This window comes from Biomphalaria glabrata, chromosome 4 (assembly GCF_947242115.1).
Source record: "Biomphalaria glabrata chromosome 4, xgBioGlab47.1, whole genome shotgun sequence".
NCBI classification, from domain to species: Eukaryota; Metazoa; Mollusca; class Gastropoda; family Planorbidae; genus Biomphalaria; species Biomphalaria glabrata.
The window spans coordinates 54575551-54595538 of record NC_074714.1 but is presented as its reverse complement, the minus strand read 5'-3'; the positions used below and the strand labels follow the sequence as shown (position 1 = coordinate 54595538).

Here is a 19988-nt window from a genome sequence, read left to right as displayed (position 1 = left end):
GATGGTATCGTCAATTAGGAGAGAAAGAGTGAATTCAGCAGAAGACGTAAAGATAACTTAAATAGACCGCCAGCGGACAACGGCTTTGTCTGCAGGAGGTTCGGGAAAATATTCAGGTCGCAACTGGGTCCGCATAGTCATGTGGAATCACTGCACTCATCCTTACTCTTTGGACTCGAAGACATTGACATTACTGAAATATCAAATTGTCCAATTAAAGGATAAACACACACAAAAAATCATCCAATTAATTAATCAATTAGTTGTTATTAATCATTTTTGTCTTGTATATAAAAAATGGGAGATAAATCTTGGGGTATTGAGATTTACGTCAGTGATTGTGCAATGCTTTCCCTTATATAAGCTTTGTTAAGAAAATTATATTTTACTTATTAACTCTTTCTCTCCTAACTGACGATACCAGCGTTGATTACACCGGAATGTGGTAAATATTTACGGAGAGAAAGAGTTAACATACAAAACTTAGCAATATTTTCTTATCAAGTTCTTCGTATACATTAAAACCCAGCTATTTCTATTTGGCTTTATTTTGACCAAAAAAAAAAAGGCTCTAAAAGTAGCATATCTACTAAATTGAGAATTTAGCAAACATTAAAGTGCGAAACTTTCTTTCCGCAGATCAACAGCACTGAACTATGTATCGCTGAATTTAATTCCTCAGGTAAATATTGTATTTTTATAGTATAGCCTCCTGGTCTACTTCCTTAGATCTATTGGCTTCTGGTTTAGGCCTTCGGAGTAACCAACTCCCGTTCAATTCCGTCACTAGGAGGTGCGGGACGCTGCTTCCGTGTAAGGTCTTAAAAACTCATGGTACTTAAAATAAAGATGGTACCTGGTTCGAACGCTACCCACCAACCCTGCAGGGAAATTTGATAGTTCATAATTTGTATGGAGTAATCGAGTTTAAAGTGAAAAAAGGTTCTAGCATTCTATTGTACCGAACGCTTACACCACTTATGCACCATTGGGGGGGGGGGGATTAAGTGGTAAAGCCCTTGGCTTCCGAGCCGAAGGCCTAGGGTTCGATTCTCTGTGAGATTTTTTTTTTATTTCGGGATTTTTAGGACGCCCTTGAGTACACCCGACTCTAATGGGTACCTAGCAATAAAGGCGCTTCTTGTGCTGGGCACTGGACACCCTCGTCACCCGTCAATCATAGAAACGGATCATCTGCCCGATAGATCGTAAGGTCTGCAAAGGTTTGAGGTGGGATACTTTACTCTGCCTCTTTTGAACTAATTGATATAATAATAATTATAATAATAATCACACCAGACTCATTCAAAATGTACATGTTTAAATCAGATAATTGAATTGTATTTAGAAATTAGATTGCCGGCGAAAACAAAAGAGTTTTAGTGTCTTCGCTATCGGCGTCTTGTATCTCTTTAATGAATTCAAAATCCAACTCGTTTTATGTTTGGTCATAAGGCTTTTTTTTTAAGTTAGCGCCATAGACATAAATAAATATAGACTGGCCGATTAAAGAGTTTTATGAAACGAAAATTTGTGACTTGCAATTTTGTGTATTTTATTATACAGCATTTATGAGCAGTATAAAAGTTAAGTATTCATATCTATTTCAGCCACACACCTATATATATTGTAAATAAGGAGGCAGTGTAGTTTTGTTTAATCTCTAAGAATGAAGATCGTGCAATTTTTCATAATTCGGAAATCCGAATACAATAGATATACATGTTTTCAAGTTACATGAAGTTACTTCCTTCGGCCAGTGTATATTTATTTATGTCTATGGTTGGCGCTTACAGAGTTATGTACCTTGTTAAACTATATTCTTATTGAGATGTTGTCATTTTACGATAGGAATTGCTAGTAGGCCTAAGTGTATGGTGTGTTACATAGGGCCTATGACCACAGGAGAAAATGTAGAAGAGAGACAGAGGGAAGTGTTAGTCCACTTTCTTAACTGACCACTTGACTGAACTCTTTTCGTGATAGTCTCTCACTGACCTACTTGTCATCTTTAGAAAATAGTGTCACTTTTGGCCATTTCCGAGACTTCTGACGAGATTTAAATCTTGAGGTCAAGAAGTATTTGAAAAGAATTGTTTAAAAAGCTGAGGCGAAGAGACAAATAATGTTTAATACATAATGTGCGCACAGCTGTTTCTTTGCATGTGTAACTCTTTATATATTTATTTGTAGTCAACATTTCTTTAAAAAATATTCAAATTTTAATAACCACAACTAATTACGATGGGCCTTGACTAATTTTGAGATTATCTCAAACTCCCACCAACAACAAACACATCCGATATCACTGCTTTGATAAAACTCTTGGCTAATACATACACAAGTTGAGCGTTCAAAAGGGGGGGGGGCGGCGGGGCTATCAATCTCCTCTTCAGACCTCATACATTAAAGGTTAATGACAAAATGTGACCATCCCAATTCGTAAACTTTTTTTTTATTCATCATCAATCCGCGAAAGCCTCCCTACCCCCACCCCTCAACATTCCATTGTCCAAGTTTTCCTACACCCCCCCCCCCCCCCAACATTCAATTGAGTTTTCCTACACCCCCCCCCCCTTTCAACATTCCATTGTCCGAGTTTTCCTACCCCCCCCCAACCCTCAACATTCTCCAAGTCCAAACATGCCATGATAACGTAATTTTACGTTTGTTTTAATTTTGCTTGTGCTTGCACAAAATAATTAATATTAATTAATGGCAGTTATCTGACGCTCATTTCGTGTAGGGTGGCCACTAGTCTCTGTCTAAAACGAAAGGAGCAACCGAAACTGTATTCTGGCTTATAGCAAGATCCATTTGCGTTACATTCACATTTAGTTTATTTCTGCATATAAAAACATAGTTTTACCAAACTGAACAACATGTTTCTAATACCGTACATTTTAAAAAGAAATCTTGTTTAAGCGGACTTATTATCTCATCTTATCTTATTTAATACAGACGTTACTTCAAAAAAGAAGATGATTACGTCCTATGCGTCATGTATTTAGTCATGCATATTAACAAATGACCTAAACTCCACCAAGTCACTGGTTTTCCTGGCTAGCTCAGGCAACCCATTCCTTGCTCTAATAGCACTAGGGAAGAAGGAGTATTTGTACAAATTTGTCCTAGCATATTGGACGAAGAATGAGCATTTATCTTTGTGTCTTTCTGAGTATTTTATTAAATTTTGTTTTTGTATTTGAAGATTATGGTTCAGTGTTTTATGTATAATTGCTACTTTACTATATCTGAAGTCGATGTGTGCTGCTAACCCAAAATAGTGTCCACCTCTAGTATTACGTATTTTATTTACTACTTCCCAGAATGCAGTTCGTTTATTCGAAGCTTCAACAAATTGGATTTACCCACACAGTTCCAGAATGACGAACACGCTATTGAAGCGCCATCTTTTATAAACCTGGTTGGTCTGGTGGCGGACTATAAAATCAATGAAAACCTGTACAAGACTCCTCTCGTCAGAGTGGAATGGAAACCTCCTAAAGCAGGTTGGTCTGTGTTGCTATCTAGTGCATGCAGATTCGTCTGATTTTTATGCAAGTGTTTGAAAGTTAAAAAAAAAAAAACATAGGCCAATATGTGAACTCTCAATTAGGCCTACTTAACGGACACCGTCCCTAGTTGTAAATAAACAACATTTAGCCGCGTGGTTCTCTATCTCTTCTATGCTAATTACGTAATACACACAGGCTGTCACGTGACAGTTGTTTTCATTGTTACCACGCGGCTAAATGCTGTTTGTTTACGATTGGTGAATGAGGTCCATTATAGCTGTGGAGGTGCTGAAATATAGATCAGTCTAAGGCTGGGTGATCGGGGGCGGGGGGGGGGGGGATGCGCCGTGACATTTCCATTCTTCATAAAATTTGAAATATTTTGACGTTTGCTATAAAACGCTTTATTCAAATGATTTTACACCCCCTTTTTTTTTTTGCGAACTCGCCAATAGTAATCAACATTATTTTTAGCTGGTTATAGATCGAAACACATGGAAATGATCAGGCAGGTTTCAAAGACTACTTTGTAGATTTTAGTCGATGTCATTAATGATGTCATTACTCTATATGAGAGGAGGTGGATGGGGGGGGGGTGTTGGCAGATCGAAAGAAGCAATACATTAGCACATTTACCTAAAAGATTGTTTAGTTATTGTTTAGTTATTTCCCTTCGCCATTTCTGTGGTTAATATGATGAGGCACCCTAGAATTAGTTCTTCCAACTCCAATGCGCGAGAGTTACACAGAGAAACAAACCTTTATTTTAATTTCACGCCCTGTCATGAATTGTTTGAATATGGACCTCATCCACCAATCGTAAATAATAAACACATTTAGCCACGTCATAATATCGATAAAACAATGGAAAAATACGCATCACGTGACAGCCACTATGGATTACGTAATTTGTATAGAAGATATATATAGAATCACGTGGCTAAATGTTGTTTGTTTACGATTGGTGGATGAGGTCCATTTTATATATATAACCTTTGGCTAATGTGTTGAAAAGGCACCAGGGCGTGACCAGGGCAGTTCAGTTTTGATAGAAAAACGCGTAACATCCACAAGAGTCCATGTTTTGTTATGTATTTGTCCATGTTTCATAGAAAAGTCCAGATATGACCTACGAGGCTATTATGTATTTGTCCATTTTTTTGACAGAAAAGTCCAGATATGACCTACGAGGCTATTATGTATTTGTCCATGTTTCACAGAAAAGTCCAGATATGACCTACGAGGCTATTATGTATTTGTCCATGTTTCACAGAAAAGTCCAGATATGACCTACGAGGCTATTTGCTGCTGTACGAGACTGACTACAGCAAAGAATGTCGAATGTTTTCATTTAACTCTACAAGCCCGCGACAGATGAACAAGGTAAACAGCAGTTTAACCTCTTTGCTCACACTTTTGGTTTGGGTCTGGAATGTCAAGCTGAATTCTGGTGAGGCGATTTATACAGAATTTTAAGACACCCCATGTCTTCCTCCAGGACGTTTGGACTAAGAAGTAATTATCAGGAACGTCCGACTCGTAGAAAAGAAACAAAGGAACGGATTGACGTGAAATTTCAGACAAATGTTCCTTTTACCCTTTTTTTATGCTCGCTAAGAAACGGTGTTGGTAAATTCCGCGTCTTAACGCCGCAAGTCGCGAAAAATCGCAAGCTATTAAACCTTTGTGTTTAATTTTTGGTATTTCCCCAAAAGACCACAGTCTATCTATGAATCTAAATAAAAAAATAAAAAACAAGACTTCCGTATTTTATAGAATCTTATTTAAATTTCCCTTGTAGTTTCATGTGTCCTACACAGTCGAAATAAATAGAACACTTATTGTTTGAATGGAAAGTATTATCTAAGTTCTGTTCGGTTACCAAATGTGTTTTTAGGATTGGAGTTTGTGTTTTTTTTATAGGCCTATATGTATGTGATCATTAATTCACAGGCTAAAATAATAGAATGAAGGCGGGGGGCGGGCATTCGAAAGGGGGTCATTAAACGATTACAGAAAAATAAATTGATTTTTCCTTTTTTTTTTTTTTTTTTAAGAGAAAATAAAATGTCAAATAAATGTAGTGTGGAGCACAGAGTTGGCATTCATGGGCCGAAAGCTTGTGTGCCTGTTGTTATGTTAAGAGATTTACAGTGACTGCTCCAGAGCATGCTCAGACAAAGTGGCCATCATCGAACCACGACGGACGAACTATATATATATATATATAATAAGAGATCGTTAAAATGCGTTTATTGGAAGTTCTGTCCAAAAATTAACAATTAATTGCCTGGGGTCAAATCAACTGGTGTAGCTGGTGTGTAAAAGCTAGTTCAAATACTTGTAGGCTCTACTTTAAAACCAGTTTTCACAAGCAGTGGACTGCTTTAAATATTACCCCGTACAGCAACAGCCTATGTTAAGTCATTGGTTAATATGCATGACTAAATGCTTGACGCGTAGGACGTAATCATCTTCTTTTTTGAAGTAACGTCTGTATTATATAAGATAAGATAAGAGAAGAGAAGAAGATGTGCTTTTAACACTTGAACAAAGGATAGAGTTTCTTCGATAGAGAAATAGATGAATTACAGAAATGGGATTCAAATTGGAGCATGTCTTTCCACCCAGAAAAATGTCAGTTGTTAAGAGTAACAAAAAAACTAAAACAAATTAATTCCACTTATCTTATTTATGGCAAACCAGTAACACAGACTAAAAAACGCAAAATACCTAGGTGTTAAAATAAATGAAAAACTGTCATGGAATCCACATATTGATGAAACTACAAAAAAAATCAAACAAAGCATTAGGGTTTATTAAAAGAAATTTCTATAAATCAAATAGGAAAATAAAACTAAAATGTTATTTAACCTTGGTTAGGCCAATAATAGAATATGCATCCTCCGTTTGGGACCCCTCAACTCAAGAAAACATTAAGAAACTGGAACAGACACAAAATAGAGCAGTGAGATTCATAACAAATGAATCTTCACATTTGACTAGAGTAACACCTTTAGTAAAATCACTAAATTTAGAAAGCCTTCAGGACAGAAGGCTCAAAAGTAAAGTAGCAATGATACATAAAACACTGAACCATAATCTTCAAATACAAAAACAAAATTTAATAAAATACTCTGAAAGACACAAAGATAAAGGCACATTCCTCGTACCGTATGCTAGGAACAATTTGTACAAACACTCCTTCTTCCCTAGTGCTATTAGAGCATGGAATGGGTTGCCTGAGTCTGCCAGGAAAACCAGTGACTTGGCAGAATTTAAGTCATTGGTTAATATGCATGACTAAATGCATGACGCGTAGGACGTAATCATCTTCTTTTTTGAAGTAACGTCTGTATTATATAAGATAAGATATCAGATAAGATAAGATAGGTCTTGAATGAGAGCTTAACCTTTCATCAACCATCAATTTACATCATCATTTATTAACATACGTTTTGGCCAGGCTCACACTGGACCATATCTTCAAAACGATCAATTCTTTGAAGACACATGAATATTAATAATGTACTATTAATTAAAATCACCATAAGAATTTTTTCCCCTATCACCGTATCCTGCTGCAAATATGCCGGCCCAAACAAGACAGTTTTATCAACAACACTTTTAGCCCGGATATGACTCCTTTGTACGGACTGCGGTAGAGCTGTGGATGTTGATAGTTTGTAGTTTACAGCTTCTGATATTCGTGATTGAAAAATATTAAAACCTGCATTATTAGTTCCACGACACTGCATTGTTTGTAACAAAGACAGATCTTGTGTGGTGCCCCAACGGTCCAGCAGACCAAGGGATAGGGGAAGTGAAGTGGATGTATGAATTGAGCCTGGCCTAACTAATGTCATAATGATTATCTAATTGATCTATAAGGGTCAATGTCGTATTCAAAGGCTCAAGAGAAAAATTTAAAAATTTCATAGTAAATATTTTTAAAATCTCTTCCTTTGGTATAGTGTCTACTGCGTCGATGTCAGCACGACAGTTCACGCAATAATATGGGAAAATACTTAATAATTGATGTTTTAAATTATTTTCCACTTATATGCATACTAAATAGATTTTTTGTCTTTAAAAATAAAAAATAAACATTTGTTTTATAAATGTAGTAATTAGCATGGCAGAACTTATTTACTTAGCAATATACTGGTAAAAAAAATATTTTATTTTTGACAAAAAAATAAATAAATCTAAAACCGTTTGCATAAATGTGTTTAAAATATGGTAAATAGTCATCTCCCTTACTAAATAGCCTCCCGTGTTTGTTACTATTAATAGTGGATAGTTGTAAAATGGTGTGTTTTTATGATAAAATTCTTGCACAGCTGATTTTAATAATTAAATTTTTCGCTTTCAGAAAAGAAAAAAGTAGCCGTTGCATCAGAACTTTGAATGGTCTAAAATATCATGATGTCGGATTCTCAATATCTTTTCTAGTTTACGAGATCTAAATGGGGCGGACGGACGGATTGACAGACAGACCACGCAAAACTCATAGCGTCTATTCCCCTTTCGGGGGCCGCTAAAAAACGTTATACATGTTTCGGATGTTCCTTCAGAGTGGAAGATTATTTACTTCCTAGTCCAAACCTTTCACAGGACGACGGGGGATGGCAGCGATCAGGGTATGAATCCGGGACCATCCACAAGTCTGAACGACAGTCCAGCGCGCATACCGCACGACCAGGCAGCCACCCGCTAGCATTGATGTCTATGGCTCTAAAATTTTATCACTTCTACGCTACTGCATTGATATCTTTGGCTCTTATATTTTATCAGTTCTACGCTACTCCATTAGTGACTTTGGTCCTTATGTTTTATTGGCTTGTCTGTCTTTGACTCTACAGCTTCTGCTCAGTTATGACGTCCATCTACCTGGACTGGTCTCCGCCCACTACACGTTTAGTGTGTACAGTCTGCCACCGCCTGACCCCACCACCAAGGACGAGGAAGGCAGACGCGTTCAGATGTCCATCGCCACATTCAGACGCTTTAGTAAGTCCTTCAGGCTGCTTGCACAATACACGGCTTTGATCGTATTAAAAAAAAAAAACCAACTACGGCTGAAGATGTAAACAAGAGCAGGGAAGCGTTCGCTTTAAACCGTCCAGGTAAAATGGCCACCCGGAGTTTGACAAGACAGCCACAGTTTCCACTCATCACGGCTGTGGCAATCTGGCATCTTGAGCTCAGAGGCCTACGTAACTAAATGCAGGATGTTGCTCAAGTTTGTTTTCAGTAATACGGTCACGATTGATCTTACAAAAACATTCACAACCAAATGCTATTTAAAAACAAGTAAAATATGAAAAAAAATATTTTTTTTTAAAGTTGATATAAAGTGTACATGAATCAATCATTCTGAATCAATCATGCAATACATTTTTAGTAGATCTAGTTTAACAATAATAATCTGTGAGATTGAAAATGTTTTAACCGATTGTTTTTGTTGAACGTTATTTCATCTTTTTGCATGCTATAACGCGCTACGGTACCATCACTTCTGTGGATCATTACGGGGAGGTAGGGGTAAGAGGAGCCAGCCAAGAGCTTATAAAATGGTTTTATAGGGTTTTTTTGTTATCTTTGGTCTCAAGTTTCCAAGCAAAGACCTAATTCTCTAAACAAAGCTTATCTCCCCTTGACTAGTACTGTATCGACATAAAACGTAATAGTTTAATTATGACAAATTTATGAAAATAATCAGCCAATTTTTCGATTTGTTCTATGTTTTTGTTTGGGGGGGGGGCAATTAATAATTTTCTAAGGTTTCAACTTGGCTGTAGACTGGGAAGTGGAACGAATAACGTGTATAAGATTCCATACAGACAAAGTGAGTTAATCAAAGTTTTGTAAAAATGCGGAATATCTATTTTGAGATGAACTCCAATTGATGGCAAGGCTGGGAGGATCAGTCCTCCCGTATAGCCTTGGCAAGAAACTCTGCTGTTAGGCGTAGTGCCGAATATCTAGATGCAGCTTTGAATATCTAGATACAGCTTTGAATATCTAGATACAGCTTTGAATATCTAGATACAGCTTTGAATATCTAGAAACAGCTTTGAATATCTAGATACAGCTTTGAATATCTAGATACAGCTTTGAATATCTAGAAACAGCTTTGAATATCTAGATATAGCTTTGAATATCTAGATACAGCTTTGAATATCTAGAAACAGCTTTGAATATCTAGATACAGCTTTGAATATCTAGATACAGCTTTGAATATCTAGATACAGCTTTGAATATCTAGATACAGCTTTGAATATCTAGATACAGCTTTGAATATCTAGATACAGTCCTGCTCAATCCCGTTCAACGTGAAAGCTATAACTACACGGCCAAAACTCGTCTTGTTTTTGTTTTTTGACATACGGTCAGAACCATGTATTGTGCAAGCAGCCTTAGAACTGATGCACTACTTTTCGTAAAACAGACTTTTTTTAATGGAAAACCAGAGGGCAAAGAAATAGTCGTAAAAAGATCAGACAATATTCATTGATTTTATTTTGAAAAATCGTTGAGTGCATTTTTTTCTTTCTTTGAGTGTCATTTAAGTGGATAAATTTATTTTGGACCAAAACGACAGTACATTGTACTTTCAGGCAGTAGAACTATTATTATTGTCAGAGGAATTTCTAGTCACAAGAGAAATCCAACAGGGATGTCTTCTTTCACCACCCATGTTCCTTCTAGTTTGGAACTGGATCACAAAAGAAGCTTACTTCACACTAAAGCTGGAAGATCTGGAAAGGGGAACAACCGAGGCAACAACAACAACAAAAAGTACAGACCTCAACAGGTGCCTGAGAAATTTCTTTAAAATACAATGCTGGTATGACAAAACAAAAAACAAATTGTGGGAGATGGATGGACAGGGAAATATAGAGTAGAGGTGCATATCTTAGAGAGGAAGTGGAGATGGATTAGTCCCACCCGTAGAAAAGATACCAGCAACAGAGGTAGACAGGCCTTAGAGTGGAACCCCCAGGGAACAAGACGCAGAGGAAGACCAAAAAGAACATGGCGACACAGTGTACTTGATGAAGCCAAGAGGACAGGAAAGAGCTGGAAAGCCATTAAAAAACTAGCAAGAGACCGTGGAGAGTGGCGTGTTTTTACTGAGGCCCTATGTTCCATGAGGAACGCAAAGGAACGACGAAGATGATGATATTTAGATTGAATTTTTTTGAAAATAAAAAGGAAAAGATTGTAAATTGAAATATTTGCCTTACGAGTAACGTCATAACTTACCAAAATGTTTATGCTTGACTTGACGTTAATCCTTATACTACACTGTAAGTTACTTTACTCATTGAAGTGTTAGTAAATTAAAAAACACTGATGTTTATTTTTCAGTGCTCAGCAGTAACCCCGCTGACTGGGTTCCTTCAATATCTACCAAAGCTTACGCCTCTGGAATTCTAGACGTCAAATTTACACTGTCGCCGCCTGAATTTCGGTTTACAAAGTTCAAAGTTCAACTTCTTAAAAAATCTCACTCGGAAGTGAATTATTACAGAGAGGAAACTTACGAGGGAAAAGTAATAACACTTAAGTTGATATGTTTCTATTAGAGATTTTCATACATGACCTAACTATCTATAAATAGCTAGCTTTTTTTTGGCACATCTAGTGTTACAAAAAAAATAGTTCGTGTTGATAAGCTATGTTCATATTTTAGCACCGCAGAATCAATTTTTTAAAGCTCTTATTTTTTTTTTAGCACAAAAATAATTTCATAGACAGGCCTACCAATATGAACCATTACGCATTGTTCGTCCATCGTGGTTCGATGATGACCACTTTTGTCATCCATGGGGCTAAAGACTTTTGCACTGGGGTTTTGTGCCTCCTCATGTGGCTGGCGAGACCTATGTGAGCCCGGAATGTTCGGCTGCACACTGGGCAGGTTATTCCAGCTGGAGCTAGTGTCGTTGACCTTCCTTTTTTTTTTCTCTGACGCTTTTCTTCTGCCAGAGCTTTTCTCGTGTCCATTGCAATTTGTGCGCCAGTTTTCACAGCGCGATGCCATGTGCTTCTGTCTCCCAGGTGGCTGGGAAAATGCTGAAGGCTTTCGGAGAAACTTTGTCGGTGTCCACCTTGTGAGCGCTTTCCTTAATTGGCCATACGGAAGCCGTTTAGGGATGCGGCGGTCTTCCATTCTGCAGATGTTTCCTGCCCATTGCAGCTGGGACTGCATCAGGATTGTGTGGATGCTTTGCAGGCCCGCTCTTCGAAGGATTTCAGTATCATGTATTTTTTCTTGCCAAATGCCATTCGGTGTTGTTGTTGTTGTTTTTTGTTGTTGTTGTTTTTTTTTTGTGTTTTTTTTTTTTGCATGTTTTCTATATTACTGTCCCACGTTTCTGAGGCTTAGAGCAGGGGTTCTCAGCCTGTGGGTCGCGACCCCCTTGGGGGTCGATTGACGATTTGCCAGGGGTCGCCTAAGACCATCGAAAATATGGATTGTTTTTGTCTATTCTTCTATTGTTGCATATGTGTGTGGGGGAGGGGTCGCAACAGAGTGGGGGGGGGAGGTTGTAAATAGGGGTCGCCGAGCATAAAAGGTTGAGAACTGCTGGCTTAGAGCAATGGTGAGAATGGCAGCTCGACAGACCCCTAGATCTTTGTTTGTGGTGATACCTCGTCTCTTCCAAACATGTTTAGACATTTTGCCATAGGATGCACTGGCCTTGGCGATACGTATGTCGATTTCATTCATAATCGATATGTGCTGCCAAGGTAGATAAATCTGTGCTCTGTATTTATTTCCTGTCTATTTATCTTGATGCTTGGATCCGAGTAGTCTCCCTGGAGCAGGCAGATGTAAGACTTTTTAAAAGTGAGGCTGAAGTCTGAACATGCTGAATCATTTTCAGAGCAGGCATCTAGGACACAGTCTTCAGCAGATAGCATTGTAATGTAAAAATTTAGCTGAATTTTTTTGTATATAACTTTTTAGTAGACAACAGTATATCTTAATTTAGCGTCCTTGACATTGTATAGGCCTACTTATGGTGAAAATCTTCAATATTGTCATATACACCATCAATATCAAGTATCAATATCAAATTCTAGAAATAAAAAAAATCACCATTTGGGGTCAGGATTTTGTGATTTTACCATCACAGAAGAGATACAAGACACCGTTAGCAAAGACAAACAGACACAAACACTCTTTTGTTCCCCTGGCAATCAAATCATTAAATAGAAACAATCTGATATGAATTTTTCGCATGTAAATTATCAGTGAGTCTGGTGTGAATGTATATTTTGGTTTTCTATAATTATAATGTTTTGTTTGGTGTAATGCACAAATTGTAAGACAAATTTCCTTATGGATAATAAAGATTATTGTTATTATTATTAGTTATCTTGATTCATTCAGTAAAAATCAATATTGTTTAACGCAGGTTTAATAGTAACACGACAGAACAAAAGACTAATTCTTTTATAATGATCTTAGTATTTTTCAGCCTCTGAACCAGAAGGTAGAGTTCAATTCACAAATCTGACGAGTGATTCATATAGAGTCAAGGTCAGTGGTGATTTAAATCAGTAAATGATTTTGTAATTCTGTATTTAACATTTATCCCCTCCTGTTTTATTTGCCAAAGTAAATCAGTCAAAGCAAGGATGGGTGCCTGGTTTGCACGCTGGACTGTCATTCAGGTTTATCGATGGTCCCGGGTTCAAACTCTGCCCGCTCCCATCCCCCGTCGTCCTGCGGGAGGCTTGGACTAGGAAGTAATTATCTCCAACTCTGAAGGAACATCCGAAACATGTCAAACAAACAAAAACAATTAATAATAATATTAAGGCTTGTCTTCAAGTCCGAAGATTAATGAGGAATGCAGTATTTCACGTGGGAATGCAGTCCCAGAGGCGACCTACATATTTTGCCACATCCAGCGTAGGCATAACCACCACGTGACCATTGTCCGCCGGTGGTCGATCTTTCGTTTCGCCGCCTACATCTGTCCTCGGCGGTGGATTTTCTTTTGGGCTCAAATGTGTCCCCCGAGGCCTTTATAAATAACCTCGTATAATTTAGCTTTTCCAATTATCCACAATTGTAAATCTAGGTCAATTATCTATGTTTATCTATGTCTATTATCTATGTTTATATATGTCTATTATTAATAATAATCTTTATTATCCGTATGGAAATTTGTCTTACAATTTGTGCATTACACCAAACAAAAAACATTATAACTATAAGAAACCAAAGTGTACATTCACACCAGACTCACTCATAATTTACATGTGACAAAGTTTATACCAGATTGTTCTTATTTAATGATTTGATTGCCAGGGGAACAAAAGAGTGTTTGTGTCTGTTTGTCTTTGCTATCGGTGTCTTGTATCTCTTTTGTGATGGTAAAATCACAAAATCCTGTTTATCTAGATTTACTAGTATTCACTAACTCTAGGACTAGATCTAGATGTAGAACCAAGTCGGCCATTCGGCCATTGGGGCAGACTGGGATCTATAGTGAGTCTATAGCTTTGGTCAGCAGCCAGTCTAGGAGACGGAATCTCCGATATAACACCTACGGTTATCTGTGGTTCACAGCCGTCTCAGACTTCTGTGCTATTGTGAACTGCATTTAGTTTAAAGAGTGGTATAGGTCTGCGCGAGCCAATTATCACTTTAAAAATACTCTGCGCAGGCTGATGGCAATGCAGTACTTAACCCACAAATATTATTATTATTTGTGTTTATCGATGTCTATTAGCTATGTTTATTATTATTATTATAGATTTTATATAGCGCTACTTTCATGCTTATAGCATGCTCAGAGCGCTTTTGGTCCAATCTCATTTGTGGACCAGTGGAGGGGAGGGGGTATCTAGGAGTTGGTTTTCCGTGCTGCCTTTAGGCGCTCAGTAAACGAACTCTGCCCGAGTCGGGTGTCGAACCTCGAGCCCCCTTCTAGGTAGCCAAGCCAAGCCAAGTTCAAGCGCACTTGGCCTCTCGACCACGCTGTTTATTATCTATGTTTATCTATGGTTTATTATTTGTGTTCATCTAAGTTTAGATAAGATATCTAGGTTTCAAAGAAATAGTGTCTTTGAATACAGGTTCAGGCCAAAGAAGAGTTCGGTGGTCTTGGTGGAAAGTGTCTTTGCTGGAAGTACAATAGAAATAGATTTGGCCCAGGATGTCGCCAAGGCAGATGTTGTGAGAACGCGTGTGATGGAATAATGACAGCGTGGATCTACGTGGGCAGTGCTAGTAAGTAAGAAACTAAACTACCAATGGTCACACATCTTGATTTGCCACTTTGAAATTGTACACTTCTTAATGAATATCAACCGGAAGTGTTTGAAAAATCTGGCAGAATTTGAAATTAATATTTCTCGCGTTCAACTCGTACTTTCGTGAAAACAAACCTTCTGGGTTTGGCTCAAAAACCTGGGTGGACACGGATCTTGAAAACGGCTCTAACGATTTTCCTTAAAAGTTGGTATATATCATTGGGAAAAAGAATTACATGCTCGTTGGTCACACTGGGAAAACTTTAGTTCTAACGTAATTTTTATTTTCAAACTATAAAAAGAAAAATTGAATTTGACCACAGAGCTAGAAAAAAACTCAAACGGGTATTTCAGCATGTGGGCCCTTTTCATTCAAGAATTTTAAAAAATTTATGTTCATGAACATTTTACTCAGCGTGTACTAAGTCTAGAGCTAAATAGCTATCATCAGAACAGAGCATAGAACATATTTGAAAACAATGTGTCAGATGAACAGTCAGTCATTACACATTTAAAACGACCTTCAACCGCTAGATATTTATAATGTTGTAAAAAGGGACGTAATCAGGAGGAGACATTGAGACATGTTCGTGGACTATCAATGAAAAACATCTCTTCGAACTATCATGATTAAGTACATCAATGGTCGCTTATCTTTACGAGTTTCTATGGCTTCTGGTGATAGGAGTACAGACTTTAAAAACATGGCCTCCTTCGGTCGCGAAGCGACTATGGATCATCTCATGGAAATGAGATGAATGCCTGGGCATAATGTGGTCGGAACGATGTCGTCCACTCATCAGTTCCCCCCCCCCACTCCACGCAGCTGATGTATCCAAAGGAACGGCAGTGCCGATTCAGTTTGGGGTCAGTTTGGGGTCAGCGGCGTCGCAGGTTCTGCCAGAGTGTAGCACTGGGTGCTGCGAACTGCCTTAGGGTCGCCAGCTCCTGATTTTTCCTCAGGGTTGACTCCCGAAGCCTTTCCCATGATAGCTTAATAAGGGGAATAAAATGTAGTTACTTTTCCTCGGCAATAATCTCTTCTTTCATAGGCGTATTCGGCGAGTGGTTAACGTGGATACCATATAGCCAGCACAACTAGCAACTGCCTTTACTTTCACCAACTAATGTTAGGTACAGGGGGCCTTTACTTTCACCAACTAATTTTAGGTACAGGGTGCCTTTACTTTCACCAACTAATTCAGGTACAGAGTAGAGTTATCTGAGCTCAGGGGCGTCCCTAAAATTCTTGAAACTCAAAATCTCAATCTTCACCGAGATTTGAACTCGAGATCTCTCAGTGACGAGTACTTTACCACTCAGCCACTACACTCCCATGCAGCACTACCGTTTAAGCTTTGTGTGTTTTTTTTTATTACGAGGCTCAAGTTACGTAGTCATTAGCTCTAATGTCCCAACGTGCCCTTTTACCTTAGAGAACTGATCACTTCCTATGTCCCCCAGAGAACACTGCGCTCTATGGACTCAACGCTTTTAGTGGTGCCACGTTTCTCCCTCAAAAGCTACGGTCTGCGGGCGTTTTCAGTGCACGGACCAAAGGTTTGGAACTCACTCCCCATTGATCTCAGACAGACAACATGCTGCACCACTTTTAAGAAGAACATTAAGACCTACTTGTTTAAAACTTTTTTAGATTAGTTTTTGATTTCCATTGTCGTGTTTGTGTTTGTAATGTTATTACAGCGCCTTGAGCCAAAATTGTGTTTGTTAACCCTTAAAGTGCTGAGCCGTTTTACAATGAGTGCATGCCAAATGGAATTATAATTCTGATGTTTAGAGGCTAATTTACCACACGCATTTTAAGGGTTAAAAACGCTTTATAAATAACATTATTATTATTAACGTGCCTTTTTGTGTTTTTTTTTTTTTTGTTTTTTTTTTTCAAAGATTCAAGAACAGAAACAGTTTCTACCACAACAGCCTTCCCAACAGCATCGTACGCAATTAATACCACTCCTGCTACAACATCAAATCAAAATGTTCTTGCTGTAGCACCATCCTACACACGTGACTATGACCCAGCTGCTGGCTCAAGAACAAACGTTTCGACCTTGCGTTCAATTACAAATGAGGCTCGAACAATGATGATGACTGAATCGACCTTCTCCATTACCACCAATAACATGACTGCAGAAATACCCAGAGAACGTGGTGCCGTAAACACACTCACAATCAGTTCAACCTCCGACCCATCTAAAGTGAAGAATAATGATGCCAGCGTGACTCTGAAGTGGTTAATTGCTTCCATTACAGTAGTGGCTCTCGTAACAACTATTGCACTCATTTTGAGACTTAAAAGAACGAATAGCATCACATGCTTGAATACAAGTAAGTTAACTGTTGAAATCTGTGCAGTTCAAATAAGAAAAATGTTTTGTTTTTTTTTTACAATGCCTCTATTCAAGTCAAGGGGCGCGGTGGTCGAATGGTTAAGCGCTTGGCTTCCGAACCTGAGGTCCCGGGTTCGAATCTCAGTGAAGACTGGGATTTTGAATGTCGGGATTTTTTGGCGCGCCTTTGAGTCCACCCAACTCTAATGGGTGCCTGACTTTAGTTGGGGAAAGTAAAAGTGGTTGGTCGTTGTGCTGGCCGCATAACACCCTGCTCGTCAACCGTAGGCCAAAAATCAGATGAGCTTAACATCATCTGCAATATAGATCGGAAGGTCTGAAAGAGAAAACTTTAGTTTCATTTTTATTCTATTCAAGTCAGAACTTTGAGGAACCTGGAGGCTTGAACCTGGACTCGGATCTCAAAAATGGCTCCAACGGTTTTCCTAGAAATTTAACAGTTGATGTATATCGGGAAGAAAAAAAATGACTAGCTCGTTGGAAACACGGGGAAAACTCTAGCTTGACCGTTATATTTGTTCAAATTAAAAAGAAATTTAAATTTGGCATGAGAACGTGATCTAGGTCTAACTTCGATTTTGAAAGGATTATCGCGTTCGGAAATTTCCGAATGTAGGATATTATTGATTCAATAGTTTTAATAAATTTAATGTTCAGTAAAATTTTGCGCAATGTCATGTAGGTCTAGATCTAAAAGCCTATCATTGGAATATTATAAAGTGTAGTAGATCTATACATTTGGTGGGAAGGGGGGTAAAAAATGGTCCATTGTTTTTTAGTCTAGCATTCATTAGTTATTAAGAGAAAAACAATCGCTCTATAGCAGGGGTTCTCAACCTGTGGTTCGCGACCCCCTTGGGGTCGATTGACCATTTGCCAGGGGTCGCTTAAGACCATCGAAAATATGGATTGTTATTGCCTACTCTTCTATTGCTGTATGTATGTGTCCGGGGGGGGGGGTCGCGGCAGAGTGTGGGGTTGTAAAAAGGGGTCGCCGAGCTTAAAAGGTTGAGAAACGCTGCTCTATATGTTGTATAAAGATGGCATCGCCTTTGAAAAAAAGTATTTTTAATGTTTTCCTTCTTCTTTATTCTGTCAATAAACTCTTAAACATAAATAGGAGTAGAAATACACAAACTAAAATCCAGTCTAACAAATGTATGCAAAGGTTCTTTAACCATTTTAAATTAATAAACACAGTTTTCCTAATCCGCCAGGAGAGATAACTTACATTATGGATAGTACCATACGTCAACAATTCAATGTAATGCTATTTAATCTCTGTGGTGACTTTTATACCACTGAACTCATTTCACTATATGTCCCGCAGAGAGCCCTGCGCTCCATAGACTCAATGCTTCTTATTGTCCACATTTATCCCTCAAAAGTTAAGGTTTTCGGGCTTTTTCAATGAATGGACCAAGGTTTTGGAATTCACTCCCCCATTAAACTTAGACAAACAATGCTTGACTACACTCATGTATAGCATCAAGACCTATCGTTACAAAATGTATTTATAGTACAAGTTTATCTTTTAAACTCTCGTGTCTCTGTCTGTTATGTTATCATAGCGCCGTGAGCCTACATCATGTTAACACTGCTATGTAAATTAAATTATCATTATTATTTGAACCATCAGGTAGCTTTGCTCTGAGCAAGCCAGCCCTGACACTCTGCGTTAAAGAACCACTTATGCCAAAATATCTAAACGGACCAGTTCTTTCACCCGATCCGAAGGAATCAGTTCTGCCTCCTTGTCCGATCGAATCAACTCTGTCGCCCAGTACATATGAACCGGTTCTGTCAGCCGATCAAAACGAATCGGTTCTTCCAACACATCAGTACGAATCAGTCCTGACACCAAATCTAAATGATACAGTTCTATCTCACAGTCTGTACTATGACCCTATTATGTCCCACCAACTGAATGATCAAGCTCTGGCGATCACTCTGCACGATCAAGGTAAAATATGCATCTGTTCGTCTACTCGTTTTAGAACGTTTGTTTAACGGAGGCGAATCTATAAATAGCAACTTTTGTGGTGTATCCGGTGTACAGGATAAGGAAGTGTTGATAAACTAGGCCAGTGATGCTCAAAATACGGCCCGCGGGCCAGATCCGACACGCGACGTGGTTTCATCCGGCCCGCCGAAACGTCGGCACAAAATATAGAAAATCTTCTCCCCCCCCCCCCCCCAAATGTTCAAAACGTTACGTATCTTTACCTTAGTTAGGGCCCTTTGTCAAAAGGATTATTACCAACGCTTTTAACGTGTGTGCGTTCGTGAAATAGGACTACAGAATCTACTAGAAAAAGTGAACGGATCTTTACTTTTTTTGTAGAACATGATACCATAGCTAGGGCCCAACATGTTTGTTTTTATAAAGAAAGTCTGAGGCTGTTTAAAAAACAACAGTAGTGTAAAGAGAAAATTTAAATATCTCAATAATTCAATGTAAGTACTAGATCCCCGGGTTTAAAATAAAACAGTTTCAGGTCAATTTCAATAAGTTTTTATATCTTTTCCATCGTGTGGCCTCCGACACCAGTGTTGGAAATTAAAATGGCCCGCAGATTAAATTAGGTTGGGCAACACTGAACTGGGCTATACATTTTTAGAACACAATAATGTTTCGTACACTTATTGAACGCTGAAGAGTGAAAATGTAACATCAAGTTAGTAAACAATGAGCTAGTTACTGTGAATAACGTTTTAGTATTGGGAATTTTTCAGGATAAATTCACGATTCTAAAAAAGGTATAAGGGAGTTCTATTACAAAATCACTAAATAATAAAAAAAAATACATTTCTA

The 19988-nt window shown here is 38.2% G+C and overlaps 1 protein-coding gene across 5 annotated transcripts in view; it reads left to right on the top strand.

The window, feature by feature from the left end:
* Positions 1-19988, top strand: part of LOC106050835 (uncharacterized) — a 47835-nt gene that overhangs the window by 23130 nt on the left and 4717 nt on the right. For 3 of the 5 annotated variants that reach the window (XM_056027843.1, XM_056027842.1, XM_056027844.1), the window contains exons 3-11: positions 640-682; positions 3330-3512; positions 4792-4901; positions 8384-8531; positions 10896-11080; positions 13006-13077; positions 14625-14778; positions 16710-17150; positions 18813-19136. In XM_056027843.1, coding sequence (XP_055883818.1) covers positions 640-682; positions 3330-3512; positions 4792-4901; positions 8384-8531; positions 10896-11080; positions 13006-13077; positions 14625-14778; positions 16710-17150; positions 18813-19136 — 1660 coding nt within the window. The remainder of the gene's footprint in view (positions 1-639; positions 683-3329; positions 3513-4791; positions 4902-8383; positions 8532-10895; positions 11081-13005; positions 13078-14624; positions 14779-16709; positions 17151-18812; positions 19137-19988) is intronic. The other 2 variants (XM_056027845.1, XM_056027846.1) reach the window with 2 other exon arrangements.